This window comes from Rhinatrema bivittatum, chromosome 3, assembly GCF_901001135.1.
Source record: "Rhinatrema bivittatum chromosome 3, aRhiBiv1.1, whole genome shotgun sequence".
Taxonomy (NCBI): domain Eukaryota; kingdom Metazoa; phylum Chordata; class Amphibia; order Gymnophiona; family Rhinatrematidae; genus Rhinatrema; species Rhinatrema bivittatum.
This window is the reverse complement of record NC_042617.1, coordinates 59,187,494-59,205,976: the sequence shown is the minus strand read 5'-3', so window position 1 is coordinate 59,205,976 and position 18,483 is coordinate 59,187,494. Positions and strand designations below refer to the sequence as shown.

Genomic DNA, 18,483 nt, shown 5'->3' with positions numbered 1-18,483 from the left:
GACACCCCCCCTACCTTTATCAGAAAAGTTACTACTGCTTCCGGGCAGTAGTAACTTACGCGTGCTGGCGCGGCAGGCCCCGACACAGGCCGCTGTGTCGGGGCACTCGGCCATGCCCCCGGACCACCCACACGCCCCCCGAACACGCCCCCAATCTGAAACCACGCCCCCTGGTCACGTCCCCGACCACCCCTTTTTGCAAGCCCCGGGACTTACATGCGTCCCGGGGCTTGTGCGCGCCGCCGAGCCTAGAAGTTTTATGAAATCTGTCCAAAGTGAACTTCCAGGAAATCAACAAAAGATAGATAAGATCACTGATTTTGCAATAATGAATACATTGAAATTACAATAGTTCCTTGCATCTACTTTCTAGAGGACAGAAGGTCTTATTTATGACATACCATAAGCAAGCTTTGGTTGGTAGTGTGAACTTTGGAACGCTTGGCCGTACATTTATTGGAAAGCCAAATCATTGAGGCCTTCTTGGACTTGAGTCCTGAAGATCAAACATCTACACACATATGTGTTCGCAAGAATCCCAATCACTGTGTCAATAGCTCAGGAGTAGGCAAAATATGACCTGTGGACCACCTCCAGTTTAGTGGAGGCTTTTATCTGGCCCACAGCAGTGTCTGCATGTCACTTCTGGATGAAAAAGATATATGGTCACCACCATAGGCCAGGACAAGTGTTGCCAAGTCCTTGGTGGGGGCTGGCTTCACTCAGCCCAAACAGACACAATCAATGATGTGTCTGTTTGGGCTGAGTGACCCAGCAAGCTTCTGGCAATGTTGGGAGAGAGACCTAGGCCAGTCGGAGAAGACACCACCAATACTCTGAGAACATCAGCTCCAAAGGTTGCATCTTCTTTTGCATGGACATGAAACAGACTGAAATGTTTAGTGAAAGAATGTAAGAAAGATTAAGGGACTACCTTACAAATATCCTCCAGGGCAAGAACAGAAGCTCCACCTAAGAAGAACTTTGAGATGTCACTGAATTTGCCCAAAGGATCTCTAGAGGCTGCCAACCTTTCAATAAAAAAGCTGAATCAATTGGTTTTTTTTCCCCTTTTAAAGCTAAAGAGGCTTTAAAGGCTTTGTTGCCCTTACAAACGCTGCAATTAAAACAATCTGTCAAATTTCTGAAAAAAAGGATTAAAGACTGCTAAATATCTAAGAAAACTTGATGGAGATCCAATAACTGGTGTGACTTCTCTTTACCATGACATTCCCTTATCATGAGCACCAGTAAAGATAAATGTCTGATTTAAGTGGAACACAGAAACAGTTGAGGTAAAAAGGATTGGTCTGCAAGACACTGAAAACAATGATAAGACCAGAAAAGGAATTTTGCAACTGCAACCTTTCAAGAACCAGGTCATAAGATAAATGGAACTGGACTCTCCATGACAATCGGAACCTGATTTAGGAGACTCTGATCCCTAGAAATTGTATCAGTCTGTAGTCTCACACGATCTGCATGTCAAGGACAGTCTAGCCAATCTAGAGCCATTATACTGACCCACAAAATCTGTTTCACTATCATTCTCTAGGTCCTCATTCTCAGAAGCCAAAGTGAGGAGCCAACTACCAGGACCAGGTAGCTTAAAGGGCTCTGGTCAGAGGAGGAGGTCTCATGATCCATGAACAGGCTGAAAACCAGGGCCTTCAAATTGGTCCTGAGTCAGATACATTTGGCCTGCTTTGGCATCAAAAAGAGATCCCAAGTATTCTGAGACTGGGAAGAAAAACTGTTTCACTGGTCACCGCTCAAATCAAATCAAAAAAGTCAAAAAAGTACTTATTATCCGATGACCAAACCTTTTTCTTGAAACTTACGTCTGCCCAGCTATATACTGCCTTCTTCAGTGTTTTGATTTGAGCATCTATTTCAAGAATGTTATATCACTATTGTTGTTGCAGAGCAAATAAGTTGTCATTATCAGCGCGCAAAGCTGACCATATCAGAGTCATTCAGTTAGTGGTTTTCCATTATTAGCCATATTTTAAAATTGTTAGCGATTCAGTAGCATTGAAGGGCTTGCTTACAATTTTATTTTTGTCTTGCATAGTGGGCTAATTCAAGCCATTCTCATCCATATATGTTTTCCTGAAGCTCCCTGAAGAAGGAGTTTCTTACTCCAAAACCCTGCAGCATCGGAGGATTGGCTTCAGGATCAGACCAAGGAAATAAGTGCACATTACATATTCCTCAATTGTGCACATCTTATAAACATTGATTATCACAGCTTAAATAATCACAGCCAAGACAAAAAGAAGTGACCGATGATTAAACTGGTTGTTGTGCTTTAAGGCTTCACCTATAAGCCACTAGCACCCAAAGATACCAGATTGTCGGGCTACAAAGACTTTATTAAATAAGTCTTGCAACACAGAGACACTATATGATGGTCACCTTAACTTTCATCAAGTGATATAGTAAGAGCCTTTTCCATAGCAGAATATTTATTTCAGTGTTGAATTCTAGATTTCTGCTTTCCTTTGGGTTTAATTATACTTGTTTGACAAGATCAAAATGAGAGCATTCTGAAATAAAAATGCTTTTTCAGGATGCAAAAAACCCCCCAAAAACTGGAGGAACCTACGATGATCTTCCCAGATAGAAATATGGAAGTAAAACCTGGAAAGATTCCAAGAAAAGAGAAACTTGCCCTGCCATATAGTCACTAATACTGACCGGAGGGTTCCAAACTGAAATGGGAAATGCGAAGATTGCTGTTTACTCTTTTCAAATCGAGGCTGGATCTATAGGAACCATCCTTCTTTAGGACCACAAAATAAATGGAGTACCAACTATGCTCCTGCAATCATATAGAACTGGAACCAGGGTTTCCAAGTGTGGAAGCTACTTGAGAGTAGTAAGAACAGTCATCCTAGAGAATGAAACATATGGAAAGACCATATACGAATTGAGAAATGAAATGGCAAGAACAAGGGTGCAACCATGAAAAGAAGGCCAAAATGTTGGAAATATCTATGGGATTATTCCCAGTAAAATTGCTAAAGGGGAATGCCTTCAAACACCCTCATGTAGGAGAACCACTGACCTTTATCAGCTGGAACAACTGAACATAGTGGAACCAGATGATTCACCTCTTGGTCTTTTGGCTGCTTGAAAGGACTAATTTCTTCTTCTGAAACTGAATGATTGAGAAGTAGACTGTTTCCCTGAGGTTTTGCTTCCCCTAGGTCCTTTTAAAGCTTGTTTAAGTTCTTGCCAAAGAAACAAGCTTCCCACTTGAAAAAAAGATTGCTTAGACAAGCTTTGAAGGAAGCATCTGCCGCCCAATGCCATAGCCACAATAGACTTCTCTCTGCAACTGAGGCTACTGAACTAAATGAGATCCCCATAAGGTTATATAAGGTGTCCTCCAGGAAAGCAGCCACCTCAAACTTTTCAGGGAGCTACCATACCCAGCACAAATACCTGAGTTACATAGACATCACTGATAGTGATGTGCACCAGTACAGACATGGATGAAAAGGTATGTTTCAACAGAACCTAAATCTTTCTATCCTAATGATCTTTGAGGGCTGTGCCCCCTATTATTGTAATAACTATCTTGCAGGCATCCACCATAACCACAGGGCATGCCACGCAACATATGAAAAAAGGCATTGTACAGCAACCAGTGGCAAAAGAGTAAATCCTGGTGAAGCCTTGATACCTTTGAACTATTCTCAGGGGATTTCCACTCCTTTAGGAGAGAACATGTAATCCCAATACTGAAGAACCTGCATTGGCTCCCAGTTACATGGAAAGTACATTTTAGTTTGGTGACTATTGTTTTTAGGTTATTGAAGAATATCTCTCCTTGTGCATAAAGGGGTAAATTTTAAAAGCCCTGCGAGCGTAAATCCAGCCGGATTTATGCGCGCAGGGGACTTGTGTGCCGGCGCGCCTATGTTGCATAGGCCGCCGGTGCGCGCAAAGCCCCGGGACGTGCGTAAGTCCCAGGGTTTTCCTTGGGAGGCGTGTCGGAGGCGTGTTGGGGGCGGCACGGCATTCAGGGGCATTCCGGGGGCGGGACCGTGGACGTGGTGCTGGCCTGGGGGCATTCCGGGGGCATGGCTGAGGCCTCCAAAGCAGCCCCCGGGCCGGGTAATGGCGTGCCGGCAGCCAGCAGGCGTAACTTTTTCGACAAAGGTAGGGGGGGGATTTAGTTAGGGATGGGTTGTGGGTTAGATAGGGGAAGGGAAGGGAAGCCATGGGAGGGGTGGCCGGAAAAAAGTTCCCTTCAAGGCCCTTAGGGGCAGATCTTAAAACATACGCACGGGCGTAGATTTGTGCACGCATGTTATAAAATCCTGGGTTGGCGCGCACAAGGGAGTGCACAATTGTGCAACTTGCATGCGCCGAGCCGCGCAGCCTTCCTCCGTTTCCTCCAAGGCCGCTCCGAAAACGGCGCACGCAAGGGGGTGCACACGTGCACCTTGAGCACGCCGAGCCCGAGGGGAGCCCCGATGGCTTTCCCCGTTTCTTTCACGGCCGCTCCGAAATCGGAGCAGCCTTGACGGGAACTTTTTTTCTGGCCTCCCCCCCCCCCGGCTTCCCCTCCCTAACCCATTTATTCTTCCCTACCTTTAATATTTAAGTTGCGCCTGCCTCTGGGCAGGCGTAGGTTGTGCGCGCCGGCAATAGCTGGCCCGCAATCCCGGGCACAGTGGCAAACGGCCGCTGTGCCTGGAGGCTCCGGCCCCGCCCCCGGACCGCCCCCGCCCCCTTTTTCAAGCTCCGGGACAAACGCGCGTCGCCGAGCCTATGCAAAATAGGCTCAGCGCGTGCAGGAGGCTTTTTAAAGGGTTGTACTTCAGCAGATTAAGTCTGCCGCAGTCTCTGATACTTTTCCCATTTATTCTTCCAAGCACTACTTAGATATTCTGCCCGTTGGGCTTATCTGCCCATCCTCGGGCTTTTTTTTTTTTTTTTGCAGTATGCGACTGTGTGGCACTGCTAGTGAAGCACAGCTTTCTTTCTGGTGGGCTCTCTGGCCCCAGTTTAGTTTTCAATTGTCCTGGAACACTGTGGAAAGCTATGCAATCTTCATCCAAGAGATCTCTCTTGGTTGATTCTTGTTGCCTTCCTGTATCTAGGAGGATCTATACCTTCTAGTGTTTGTCAGAGTTGGAAACTCTGACTGTTTTACTTCTGAGTGGTGAAGTAGACTTTTTGCTGGAGTTGCATCACATCCCTGCCTTCGGTGCCTCTGCTGTACATCAGAGGTTTTTGTTTCTGTCTCTTCTTATGTTTCTTTTATGTAGAACCCAACTCATTTTGCTTCTAGCCCCTTTTTTGGATGGCTGCCTTGCATCCAAAGGGAGAAGGGTGTGCGTTAGGCACTCTGGAGTTTTTCCCCGCTTTGTACTGTCTCGGGCAGCCTGTGCTAGGTATTCACTCATGTGTGAGGATTGCCATCCTGCCTGTCCTTGGAGAAAGCAGAGTTGCTTACCTGTAATAAGTGTTCTCTGAGGACAGCAGGATGACAGTCTTCACAAAACCCGCCCACCTCCCCTGTGAGTTGGTTTCTCCATATATTAGCTATATCATGGACTGATGGGTCTGTCTAGGGGGCAGGGTGATATCTACGGCTGCACATGCTCAGTAGAGCATGCTGAAATATTTAGAATCTTCAAGATCAAAGTTCCTTGCTGGGTTTCAGCCAATGCTGTCACCCACGTGTGAGGACTGACATCCAGCTGTCCTCGGAGAACATCTGTTACAGATATGCAACTCGGCTTTCTCTAGACTCGGCTGAGAGTACAGAGGAAGCACACCTCTGTGGCTGAGGCCTTCTTTGGCTCGTGTGGACAACCTTTTTCCTGACCTCCCCAGACTAGCTCTGCCTGTCTTGGACTGATTAATGATCCCAGTATTTCCTTTTTTTTTTAAACTCTTTATTTATAAGCTTTTTTTGGCATACAAGTTGCAACAATACCATTCAGAAACATTGTAAAATAACCACTGTTTCCACAACTCAATATCAGGTAAGACAGGTATATAAAATAAAATAAAAACAGGAGAAAGAAGACCCTAAACAACAAATTAAGATCTATGATAGTGATGATAAATCCCCCATGCATTATTGTATTTATATTGCTCATTTTTCAAAGTGTAACGAAAACATTCAATGTCTGCAATATCACACACATGCGCATGACAGTATTCCAAACAAGGATTCCACTTCCAGAAAGTAGCCACTGTGAAGCAGGCTGCGAGCAAGAGCTGACCAACTAAAGGCCTATGTTTACAAGAAACCATGGACCTAACCCATCGCCTCAACAGCATTGTAAGGAGTGCTATATAAATTAGGAGAACCGGGACATCCACAATCTCCTGTGACACTGCCTGCCAAAATTGCCTCACTGCCTGGCACTCCCACCACATAAATCTCAGTCTCACCATATCCTCTCCAAAACAAAGTATCTGCAATTGGGTCTATCTTAGAATAGAAAATTGAGGTGCAATACGATCTGCGCAGAAGCTGAACCATCAATTCTTTGCGTCGGATGCACACAGAGCTACAACGAGCCATTGTCCATATCTTTGCCCACATATTAGTTCCCAAAGTTACATTTAAATCAGCATTCCATTTTTCTAAAGATAATGGAGTTGTTACCCCAAACTTTCCAGCTAGAATTCCTAGTATATAGCAGTAATACCTTTGGCAGTTGTATCTAGGTCACTCAAAAAGTTTTCTGTACGGTTCAATGGTCTTCTAGGGATGGAGAGGTCAATTATATCTGATAATGTCTGACGCAACTGTAGATAATTTGCATGCTTATTTGCGGGAAGACTAAATTCCTCACAAAAGACCATCTTCCCACAGCTGGGCTACCCAATACAAACCACAGTCCCACCACTCCCAGAAGGCCAGTAAAAAAGTGAGATCTGTAACAACAGAGTTCCCATAAATAGGAACCAAGAATGATAGCACTTCCCTGTCTAACCCCAGAAATCCCTGTGGAGTATGAGCTAATATAGGACTCGCTCTCATTATCCACCGTCTGACAGGAGATGAAAAAGCAACAAACGGTAACATGGACAGATCTAGGTAACATGGATAGATCTAGGACTTCCGTTTGAAGACTTTCCATAGACAGATAGGACGGATTCTGATGTCCAAACCCAGATCTGAGACAAATTAAACGAGCTGCCCAATAGTAAATTTTAAGATTAGGGAGAGCCAAACCACCCTGTTTTTTGGGGAGCCATAATTGACTTAGGCAAATTTGAGATGGCTTATGCTGCCATATAAACTTAGAAATTATATTATTCAAATCATCAAACAAGCAAAAGGGGATATTACAGGGCACATGTTGAAATAAATATAACAGTCTGGTAAGTATATTCATTTTCAGCAAGTTTATCCAACCAGCCCAAGAGATAGGGAGGTCCATCCAGTCCTGTCACTCTTTTTTAAATTTTAGCTATGGGGGCCTCAAAGTTTTTAGAAAACAAGTCCTTAAAATCTCTTGAGACAAATACTGTTGCGGTTCTGACCACGAGCATCGCGGCCAGGCCCTTACCTCCGGGCTCCCGGACCTGCTCCCGCTTCCAGAGGCCTGGTTTGCGGCCTGTTTGGTGACGTCCCCGCTGGGGCTGCGAGGTCTCCCATGGATGCCCGGCTCCTAGGCGCGTGCGCGCACCACTTGGGCGCTTTTCTAGGACGTTTCCCGCCAGTGGTGACTCCGCCCAACTCCTGACGTCAGACGCCGCGGCCTTGATAAGCCGGCCGCGGCCATCCAGTCTTTGCCTTGCAATGGGTTAGCCTCCCGGTTTCCTGTTGCGCTGTGCCCCAGAGTGACTCGCTTTGTTTCGTCGCTCCGTTCCTGCTACAGTATCTGCCTGGTTCCAGCCTGCCTGCTACAGTACCTGCTTGGTTCCAGTACCCGAATCCTGCTACAGTTCCTGCCTGGTTCCAGTACCCGAGCTTGCTACAGTTCCTGCCTGGTTCCAGAACCCGAGCCCAGTTACAGTATTGCTACTGTCCTAGTCGGTTCCAGTTACTTGTTCTGATCCACAACCCGCCTAAGTCCCAGCGGCCGGGCCTCTAAGGGCTCCTCCCGGGGGGGGCTTCGGCTTCCAAGGGTGAAGCCACCTAAGTCCCAGCGGTTGGGCTCCTACGGGCTCCTCCCGGGGGAGCACCAGCTTCCAGGGTGAAGAGCATCTACGTCCTGCCTGAACATCTGCCTCCTGGCCTGCTATTCATTAGAGACATTGACCACCTTTCCCAGTCTCCAGCAGGTCGGCCCAAGGGTCCACTAAACAGAGACTCCCATAACAAATACTTCAAGATATGTAAAACCCGCCTGGACTATCTTAAAGTCTGATAGGCACTTAGGAATGTGCATTTTATGGTCAAAAGAAATAGTTCCAATTTGTCATAGTTAACTTTTTAACTTGATGGTGTTCTGTATTGTGCCAACATACCTAGTAGCACTGGGCCCAAACTACGCAAATTGATTAAATAAATCAACATGTCATCCACATAGAGATTTTATGCATCCACCTACTCAGCTGAAAGCCTGCAAACTCAAGATTCTTTCTAACAGCAGCTGTGCATGGTTTTATTGCTAAATTAAACCCCTTGTGTGTACCGTGTGTGATAGTGAAAAAAAACGAGTGTTCCATTGATCAGGACACAGGCCCGTAGAGCTGCATACATAGCTTGAACCCAAGCAAGAAATCTATCTGGTATTCCTGCATTGTGCTTCACATTGAATAGAAAGGACCATGACAGATGGTCAAAGGCTTTTTCCATATCAAGGGAAACAACCAGACCAGCACGTCTACTTCTCTTAGACATGTGAAATATGTTATTTATTTATTTTATTTATTTAAAATTTTTATATACCGGCATTCATGTTGCAAACACATCATGCCGGTTTACATATAACAGGGGTGTACAATGAACAGTTGAATAACCTATTAGTGTAGAAGGAAGCAGTTACAAATAACAAGGTAATAGAACTGGGAGAAGAGAAGAAAAGGGAGAGAATTAGGTATAGGTATTTACATTAGTAATAACATTTTTACATGTGGAAGTGGTAGATCTGGCTGAATAGAATTAATCGGTGTCCGGGAACGCTTTTTTAAATAGCCAGGTCTTAAGTCTCTTCCTGAAGGTTGGGAGGCTGTTAAAGAGTCTACATGTATTAGAAGTAGAAACACGTCCTTTAAGAAAGCCTGTTTAACTCTGTTGATCAATGTAGGTAGGAAGGCTTCCAATCTGAGCTGTAAAATCTTGGCTAATATTTTCAAATCCGAGTTCAGGAGTGAGATAGGTTGGGATGAACCACACTCCATTAAATCCTTCATCTTTTTGGGAATCAATGAAATAGTGGCATCACCCAAGGGACCCAATGAATTAGCAGTAAGTCCCACATTGTTGTAAAGAAGAAGCAATACGGAGCCAATTACCCCAAAAAATTCTTATAAAACTCTATATCAGGGGTGGCAAACTCCAGTTCTCTAGGGCCACAAACAGGCCAGATTTTCAGGATAACCACAATGAATATGTATGAGATAGTTTTGGATACATTGGAGGCAGAGCATGCAGATCTATCTCATGTATATTCATTGTGGATATCTTGAAAACCTGGCCTGTTTGTGGCCCTCGAGGACCGGAGTTTGCCACCTGTGCTCTATATGATAGACATCGGGTCACGGGCATTTCCCTCCCACTATCATTTGCACTGCCACCTATATTTCAGACAATGATAATAGGGGCCGCTAGCCAGTCCCATTGGCTCTCCATTAGGAAAGGCAAATTGAAATGTGTCAGGAAACCCTGGATATCTTCTGAGCTAGTTGTGGTAGGTTCTGAGTAAGACTAAAAAAATATTGTAAAATCATTTCCATCTCTTCAGGAATGACCATGCATATACCATAAGGTTTCCGAATGGATACAATATAAGATTTATGGGCCTTTTTTTTTTTTTTAAACAATTCTTGCTAATAGCACTTCAGGTTTGTCCCCGTGTTCAGAGAACTTTAAATGCGTATATTTAAGTGCTTTTTCAATTTTGTGAATCTCCTGCTTGCGTGGCTCTCTGCAGCATGCTTCCAGCGATTTGTAAGTTTTATTGGAGCAGTTTTGTTTATGTTTAAGTTCCAATTCTTGAATTTTGCCAATAAGATGGTCAGCCTGCTTCCTGTGCTCTTTTTTAAGAACCCTTGCATAGCTAATAACTTTGCCTCAGAAAAAAGCCTTAAAAGTTTCCCAGCGTAGGATAGGAGAATAATCCATTTCCGGATTGCAAGCATTAAATTTGGCTACTGACGTCTGCATCAAAATAACAAATTTTTATAGAGAGGTATTCCACCTCCAAGTACAGCTTGGGAGCTTAGTCTGAGTGGGTCTAAGCATTAGCTCGACCAGACTGTGATCTGAAAGGGTGCTAAAGAGAATTTTGCTATCAGCTGTGCAAGCAAGGAAACCAGGCATACAGAGAAAAGTCTATTCTACTATATTTATTTATTATTTATTAGCTTTTATATATCGACATTCGTGGGTACACCTTGCCGGTTTACAATATAACTGAATGAGGAAAATACAAAAAACCAGGGTGGGGGGAGGGGAGCAGATAGGAAGAGAGAAGGGGAGAGAGAAGAGAGGGAAAAACAGGAAGAGGAGAAAAGGAACAGTACCTGATGGAAAACAACAGAAGAACATAATATGTAACATTGCAAATTATACACTCAAAAAGAGACTGTGTATAATCTTATACACTATATTTTAATTATGCACTCCAAAACGTATTATATACAATAATATAATATATAATATATAATATCTACCATATAAATGGGCTTGGACCGAAGTGCCGCAAATGCGCAGTAGAGAGCAGCTCTACTGTGCATGCGTGAGAGCACGTCGGTCAGAGGGGAGCCCAGCGGACGGCTGTCTTGGAAGCGGAGAGGAGGAGCAGCGGCGGCAGCACAGAAGATCTCCGGGGGGGTCTCTCTCTCTCTCGCGTGCGGGGAGAAGCAGCGGCAGCGGCACAGATACAGAAATGGGAGGTCGCCGGGGAGTCTCTCTCTCACGCGCGCCTCATCACCGAGCCCGGTGGAGCCCGGTGGAGAGGCGCGCGCGAGAGAGAGAGATCAAGGCGTGCGCGAGAGAGAGACTCCCCGGCGACCTCCCATTTCTGTATCTGTGCCGCCGCCGCTGCTTCTCCCCGCAGAGAGAGAGAGAGCCCCCCCGGAGACCTCCAATGGAGGAGCAGCGGCGGCGGTTAAGTGTCAGGCGGGCCAGAGAGAAGAAGAGGGAGTGGAGGAGGGCTGAGGGAGAGGGACAGGGTTGTGGAGGAAGTGGGAGGGGAAGGAAGAGGATGTAAGTGGGGAGGGTAAAGTTGTGGAGTACAGAAAAAGGGAGTGGAGGAGGGCTGAGGGAGAGGGAAGGGGTTGTGGAGGAGGTGGGAGGGGTTGGAAGGAAAAGGGAAGTTGTGGAGAACAGAGCAGCTCTAACCGTGCCGGTCTGAACGATGGAATCTCGCCCATTTTAACAGGCTTAACGGCTAGTAATATACATAAATGAATTATGTCTTGCATAGTAACAAAAATAATCCCTTTCAGAGTTATGATAATGCCTCCACATATCTATAAGATGCAACGTAAATAATAGTTCTCTATGCTTCGGACCTTGCTGCATGCGTGTCCGTGATTTGGTGGATATATCCATATTAGGATTCATGCACACGTTCCAGTCTTCCCCCATGCACAACTGTTCAAAACCAAATTTGAGTAACACATCCATAAAAGTTGTGTAAAAGTCTGCCTGCTCAAGATTAGGGCCATATATATTAACCAGTGTAAACCTGTCTTGATTCAAAGAGCAATCTAGAATGACAAACCTCCCTTCGGGATCTTTCAGGGACCTACGCACTGTTAGAGAAAGATTCTTATTAATCAGCAATCAGACTCCTCTACTCAACAAATTATATGAGGAATAGTATGTCTCCCACCCATCCCCCCTTCAGGTTTTCATGCTCTGTATTTGTTAAATGTGTTCCCTACAGAAACACAATGCTTGCTTTACTCCTATGGGCAAACTGTAACATACATTTTCGCTTTATCAGGGAGGAGATGCCCCTTACATTTAGAGAGATACATTTAATCAAATCAATCATAACGAAAAGTTACAATCGCAATAAAATCAGCAGAGTCAGAAAGAAAAAGAGAATACCAACAGGAGACTACATTCTCTCCCAAGAGTAACCAAACCAGCAAGAACATCTGTGGTTCAAATAAAAAATAAATATATAATAAATGAGTTGTGCACACTGTACAACATTAGCAGCTTCAATAAGTGTAAAACTTAAGTATGCCATTAACCCCAACCCCTCCACTCATCACACTACCTGTCCTAACTCTCCCACAGAAATACCCCATAATTATACCTTTCCATAAACCCCATATATCCCTACCCAAGCCAACCAGCCACTGTCCAATAAGAAAGTCAACAGAACAACCCACTCTCACCCCCCCCCCTCCCCAACCACCTTTATCTATCAAAGTCAATGCCAATATGCGAGTCCTAATATCTCTCTGGTGGAATTCAGGACTAAGAGGTATGACTCTCAAAAACAAGCCAAACTGAAAACCCCCTAAACTTACCCAATCCCCCTCCTCTCCTCCCCAAATAAAAGACCCTAACCCTTTTCCCCATCCCCTCAACCATCCCCTCAACCATCACTGCTCCTCTCAAGACTAAGGAAAGTTTGTGCTGTGGATATTAACAAAAACTGTTCGATGATGTAGTCTTCTCCTCGACCGCAGGAATGTAGCCCTCGGTACATCACCTCTGGTGAGTGAGACTTTGCTGAAATATGAAGTTGTCCATCATTGAATAGAACACAAGAAAAGAAAAAATGAAAAAGACCTTGTCCATTGGACCCTTGAGCACTAGTCAATAGTATGTGCACTTCGGGATAAACCCTTCCCGGATCAATGACTCAAAAAATTAAAAAGAGGATACCAAAAACAGCAAAAATATAAAAAGAGAAACTGTGTCTGTTTCAGCAACCAATAAGTTCACATAATCCAGACCTAAAGAGTCCATCCAGCATGAAAACAGTTGTATATCTTGTCAATTAAAGTCCATAAACTGTAATAGTGAAAAAATATACCCAAAAGTATCCATGTCCAAGCCTGTTTAATAGACTTCCAAGTTTGTAATCTGGAAAGCATGCTGCCTCTAGCAAGGAATCCAGTCCAAGGTCTGAAAGGCCATATTCAGCATTTTGCTTCCTGCTGAGGGGTTGAAAAAAAAAATAACAAGCCAGCAAAAGAAAGCCCTCCCTTGTAGACTGGAACCCGCTCTCAGCAAAATCTGATATTAGAACTTTTTTCAGTGCCTTACCAATTTGGTAGGCTGCTCCCACCAGAAAACTTTTGACTGCTACACTGCAGCCAGCCAGGCAAGGCCCGATCCAATCATTTCATATGGCACATGGTAATCTTATTAACAGCTGTGACCCTTAACTTTGCCGAGTATATCATCACATATCTGATAACCCATTTTCGCAATTTACCTTTTACTGCTGCGAAGGCTTGATGTTGCCTCTGAAGTTCCAGGGAAAAGTCCTGAAAGATGATGACCTTGTTTCCTTGGTGCATCAAAGTCCCTGCCGCTCGAGCTGCATTAAGGATTCACTACTTATCCTGAAAAGCAGTGCAAGCGCATTACAATGGCTCGTGGCTGGCCTTCACTCACCAGGGCTGGGGCTATGGAGCGGTGTGTGCGGTCTATTTTCATTGCACCATTTTTGCATACCAGCGTGAGTGTTGCAGGGAGCCATTTTGCGATAAAGGCGACCAGATTCCTGCCTTCCATCTTCTCGGGGAGCCCACCAATTCTTCTATTATTCCATCTAGAGCGATTTTCCAGGTCGTCTATCTTGGTCCCTGTTAAAGTTTGAACCCACTCCAGCTTTTTGAGTTTGGCTCTCATGGATGTTACCAAAACTTCGAGGTTGGACACCCGGGTCTCAACCTCATCTAGCCTGGATATATTTTCTTTCACCATCTCCACCAATTGTGCAATTTTTTTCCACAACAATACCAAGCTGCAAGTCCAGCCGCTGCATAATTGTAGCCACAAAAACCTTGAGGAGACTGGACGCAGGTTCTGTATCTACAATCAATTCTTCCTGCTTGTCCTTGGAGGGTAAGGCATCTGCCATTGCCTCCACTTCTGGGGCTTTGGATGTTAGAGCTTTCTGCATTTTTACACAGCGATCAGCCCACAAAGCAGGTATGGACCTTTGACTCGCCTCTTTAAAGGATGACATATGTAATCACAGCAGTAATATCTGTAGGTCGGGAGCGGGAGCTCTGTTGCACACAGCCCTGCTGCTTCAAAACATACCCTGAAGTCCGATATAAGTATTTTCTGTATTTAGTCTGTAGGTGCATTTCTAGGAACTGTGTGACCACTGAGTTGTGTGGGGACCCAGTATCCCTAGAAAGCACCAAGGGATAGCTTGTGAGCAGGGTACTTATTTATAATAACATAGTAGTGACGGCAGAAAAGAACCAGATGGCCCATCCAGTCTGCCCAGCAAGCTTCTTATTATAGTATCTGCCGCTCTGTACAGGATACACCCATGTTTCTTTCAAGGGTAGTAGTAACTGGCACGCCATACAGTTACCCCCAAGCCTTATAAGAAAGGTAATATTTGCAGTCAATCAAACCAAGCAATTGTCAAAGCCATAAATTACTGCTAGCAACATTTTTACTGGGTGAGGAGCCTTCTTGATAATTCAGAAAATGCTGCTTAATGTTCTTTGCTTTGGGACTTGGCTGTAGAAGCCATCCTGTGCTTTTCCCTTATGTCTGCGTGTCAGTACCCCAGACATAAAAGTCAGGGCCCATGTTGGTTGTTGTCTATATCCAATTCACCTTCACCCCCACCATCAAAGCAGAGAGTGTTGGGAGGTTACCAGTGTAGCCTAATACATGCAAAAGTAGAGGAAGGCCTGAGCAATGCTTAATAGGACCCTCAGAGTGGCCGCAGGAGTTAACTTTGAGTAGGCATTAGGGTTAGCATGGAGCCATTATAGGAAACATAGAAACATGATGACAGAAAAAGGACATTACAGCCTATCTAATCTGCCCATCCATAACTATTCATCTCAACAATGCCTATCACTCCCCACAAACAACTGCAGCTGAGTAGAAGCCTTCAGCAATGAGATTTGAGGCATATGGAATAGCTGCTGCCATGGTATGCTCAGCATTTGACCACCCATCTCACCGTTCTTCCAGCCAGGATCCCCTCCCCCCCTCATGTGTAGGCAAGCATCACTAATGTGGCTGTTCGGCAGAAAGGTTTGCCCACCCCTGCTCTAGCTGACTCTACCAACAGGTTCTCATGAGGGCTGAAACCAGAAGCTCTTGGGACACAATACTTCAGAAGCAAAGCAATACTGCTCACAATGCTTACCGCTGCATCTTCAATTAGCAACCATCTGTATTTGTTTAGCATTGCCTGTGTTCTTTTCAGAAGCTGGGTAGCAACAGATTCAAACTCATTGTCCACTAAGAAAAGAATTAAGAGTATGATTAGTACACTTCCATAATCTACAATGTTTCAGTGATGCCTTTTACCAACACTGGGACCAATGTAATAAAATCCATGCTAAAATTGGAATTAAATGTTAGTGCGGGTTTTACTTAACGTGCGCGTTAAAAACAGGGGTCCCCTTGGGATGCAGTAAGCTAATGGGATGCAATTAAAAGAAATTTCCAGTTTTCCTTTCGAGCAACATATAGTGCCCTATTAGTCCACTTGAATATATAGAAATAAAGATCAACAAGGTGAATACCTTTTTATTGGATTAACTTAATATCTCTGTGACTAGTTTTTCAGAGCTGAGCTCCTACAGTGCGCTCCCACGGAGCGCACTGTTGGACGCGCGTTTTCCCTTACCCCTTATTCAGTAAGGGGAGGAAAACGCGCGTCCAACCCGCAGCACCTAATAGCGCCCTCAACATGCAAATGCATGTTGATGGCCCTATTAGGTATGCTCGCGGAATACAGAAAGTAAAATGTGCAGCCAAGCCGCACATTTTACTTTCAGAAATATCATGGCGATATTAAGTCGGAGGTCTCGAAGAGTAAAAAAAGTTCAAAAAAAAAAATAATAATTTGAATTCGGCCCTCGGCTGTCGGGCCGAAAACCAGACACTCAATTTCGCCGGCGTCCGGTTTCCAAGCCCATGGATGTCAGCGGGCTCGAGAACCGATGCCAACAAAATTGAGTGTTGGCTGTCAAACCCGCTGACAGCCGCCGCTCCGGGCTAAAAGGAGGCGCTAGGGACGCACTAGTGTCCCTAGCGCCTCCTTTTGCCCGATTCTACCGCACCACCTCATTTGCATACTGTATCGCAAGCGCCAGGAGAGCGGGCGTTTGTCCGCTCTCCCGTGTTTTTACTGAATCGGCCTGGAAGGGAGGATAACTCTTGAAAGCTAGTCAGAAAAGTATTAAGTTAGTTCAATAAAAAGTGATTTCCTGCAACTTATTTGTTGATCCTTATTTCTACAATTTTCAATTGAAATGTTAAAACCACAACAAAAGGATGAAAGAAATGTAAGGCACAACTAAATAGGAGGCAATAAATAACACTGTTAACCAGATTCATCTTTCAAACATTCTCGGATTCCCATTTCAAAAACCCTACATATCAGTTACATAATCATAATGACTAAATAGTAGCAAATCTGAGTCAGTAGGTGTTTTGCTGCTCGTCACCTGGTCTTCTGAAATACTGTACAGCACAGCTTTCTTTTAACCTACTGAATGGAATAAGGATTATAGGAAACCTCATATTTATGAAATCTTGCATCCTGCATTACTAGTGCTATTAAATAGTGTCTCAGAATGAGAGAGTTTCAAAAATGGAGAGGTAGCCCTTCTGCCTACTGGTTGGTTCTCTGCCCTGCCAAGCAGGATGTCTGGGTTTAATTCTCAGCACAAATTGCTATTGTTTGTTTGGCTGAGACAGCTATCAAAGGCTCTTGGGGAGAGTGAGCACAGTACTATTCTTTCAGTAATAGTAATATTCTTTCAGTAATAACAGGCAGGAACAATAGCTCTAGAAAACGTTATGTCTTGTTGATTTGGCCAGAGGATTTTGTATGGGAAAATTGGATTTCTTACCTGATAATTTTCTTTTCTAGAGTTCGACCAGACCAGGACATATGGGTTTAGCACCCCGGCCAGCAGATGAAAAGAGAAGAATTTGAATCACTGATGTCACCTTATAGGGCACTGTGAAGCCTGCAGCACTTCATTACAACTGTAGCAAAGCAAATTTAATAAACTTCCACCCGAAAGAGCAAAGGAGAATTAACGAGGCTCCTTAATACTCAATCCTAAAAGAAACTACTTAATAAAAGAACCTGAAACATATACACAGCAGGTAGACAGCTAATACTGGTGGGACTCTGGACTGGTCTGGTTGGATGCAAGGAAAGAAAGGTATCAGGTAAGAAACCTAATTTTCCCTTCCTTATTGTCTCCCCAGACCAGTCCAGGACATATGGGAAGGAACCATACCCATCTAAATCAGGAGGGAGCTGAACAAACCTGTCCTCTGGACCCCAGATAGAGGCAAAGACCCTAGCATGTAAATCTAGTATTTAATGCCTTGAGAAGGTATGCAAAAAGACCATGTGGCTGCCCTGCAAATCTCCTCAGGAAACACTGCCTGACTCTTCTCCTATAAAGTTGCTTGACTTCTCATGAAGTGAACTCTAACATACTTCAGAACCGACAAGCCCTTAGAAATATATGCTGAAGTAGTTTCTTCCTTAATCTATCTAGCAATAGTGGCCTTAAGAGGGTGCGTTCCCTTTCCTTCTGCCACCAAAAAGAACAAACAAATGATCTGACTTTCTAAAGGGAATGGTCACCTCAAACATCTAAGTAAAGATCTCTTGACATCCAAAACATGAAAGAGTTTAAACTCCCCAGACAAATCCCGTTTCTTGAATGCTGGGACATTCAAAAAATTATTAAGATGAAAAGGAGAAACAATCCTTTGGCAAAAAGGAAGGGACCGTCCTGCATCTGAAAACTGAAGGACTAGATCTCTACAAGAAAAGAAACTGCAACTCAAAAATACGTCTTGTTGAAGAAATAGCCACCAGAAAAAACATCTTTAGTGTTACATCCTTAAGTGACGCCTTTTTAATGGGCTCAGAAGGAGCTGTAGTCAAGGCAGGGAGAACTAAATTGAGATTCTATGGAGGAAGCTCCCTACAAAGCGATGGGTGAAAATGCTTCATACCTCTAAGAAAACAAAAAAACATCTGGAAAAACTGCTAGAGCGACACTTTGGACTTTCCCTTTATAATAGGTAATTGTGGCAACATGAACCTTCAAGGAATTTAAGGCTAAACCTTTAAGTAGACCCCTCTGCAAAAAGGAGAAAACTACAGGCACCAGAGT

The 18,483-nt window shown here is 44.3% G+C and overlaps 1 protein-coding gene across 1 annotated transcript in view; it reads right to left on the bottom strand.

The window, feature by feature from the left end:
• Window positions 1–18,483, bottom strand: part of BICRAL (BRD4 interacting chromatin remodeling complex associated protein like) — a 214,540-nt gene that overhangs the window by 19,515 nt on the left and 176,542 nt on the right. The window contains exon 10 of the mRNA XM_029593306.1: window positions 15,474–15,568. Within this exon, the coding sequence (XP_029449166.1) occupies window positions 15,474–15,568 (95 nt within the window). The remainder of the gene's footprint in view (window positions 1–15,473; window positions 15,569–18,483) is intronic.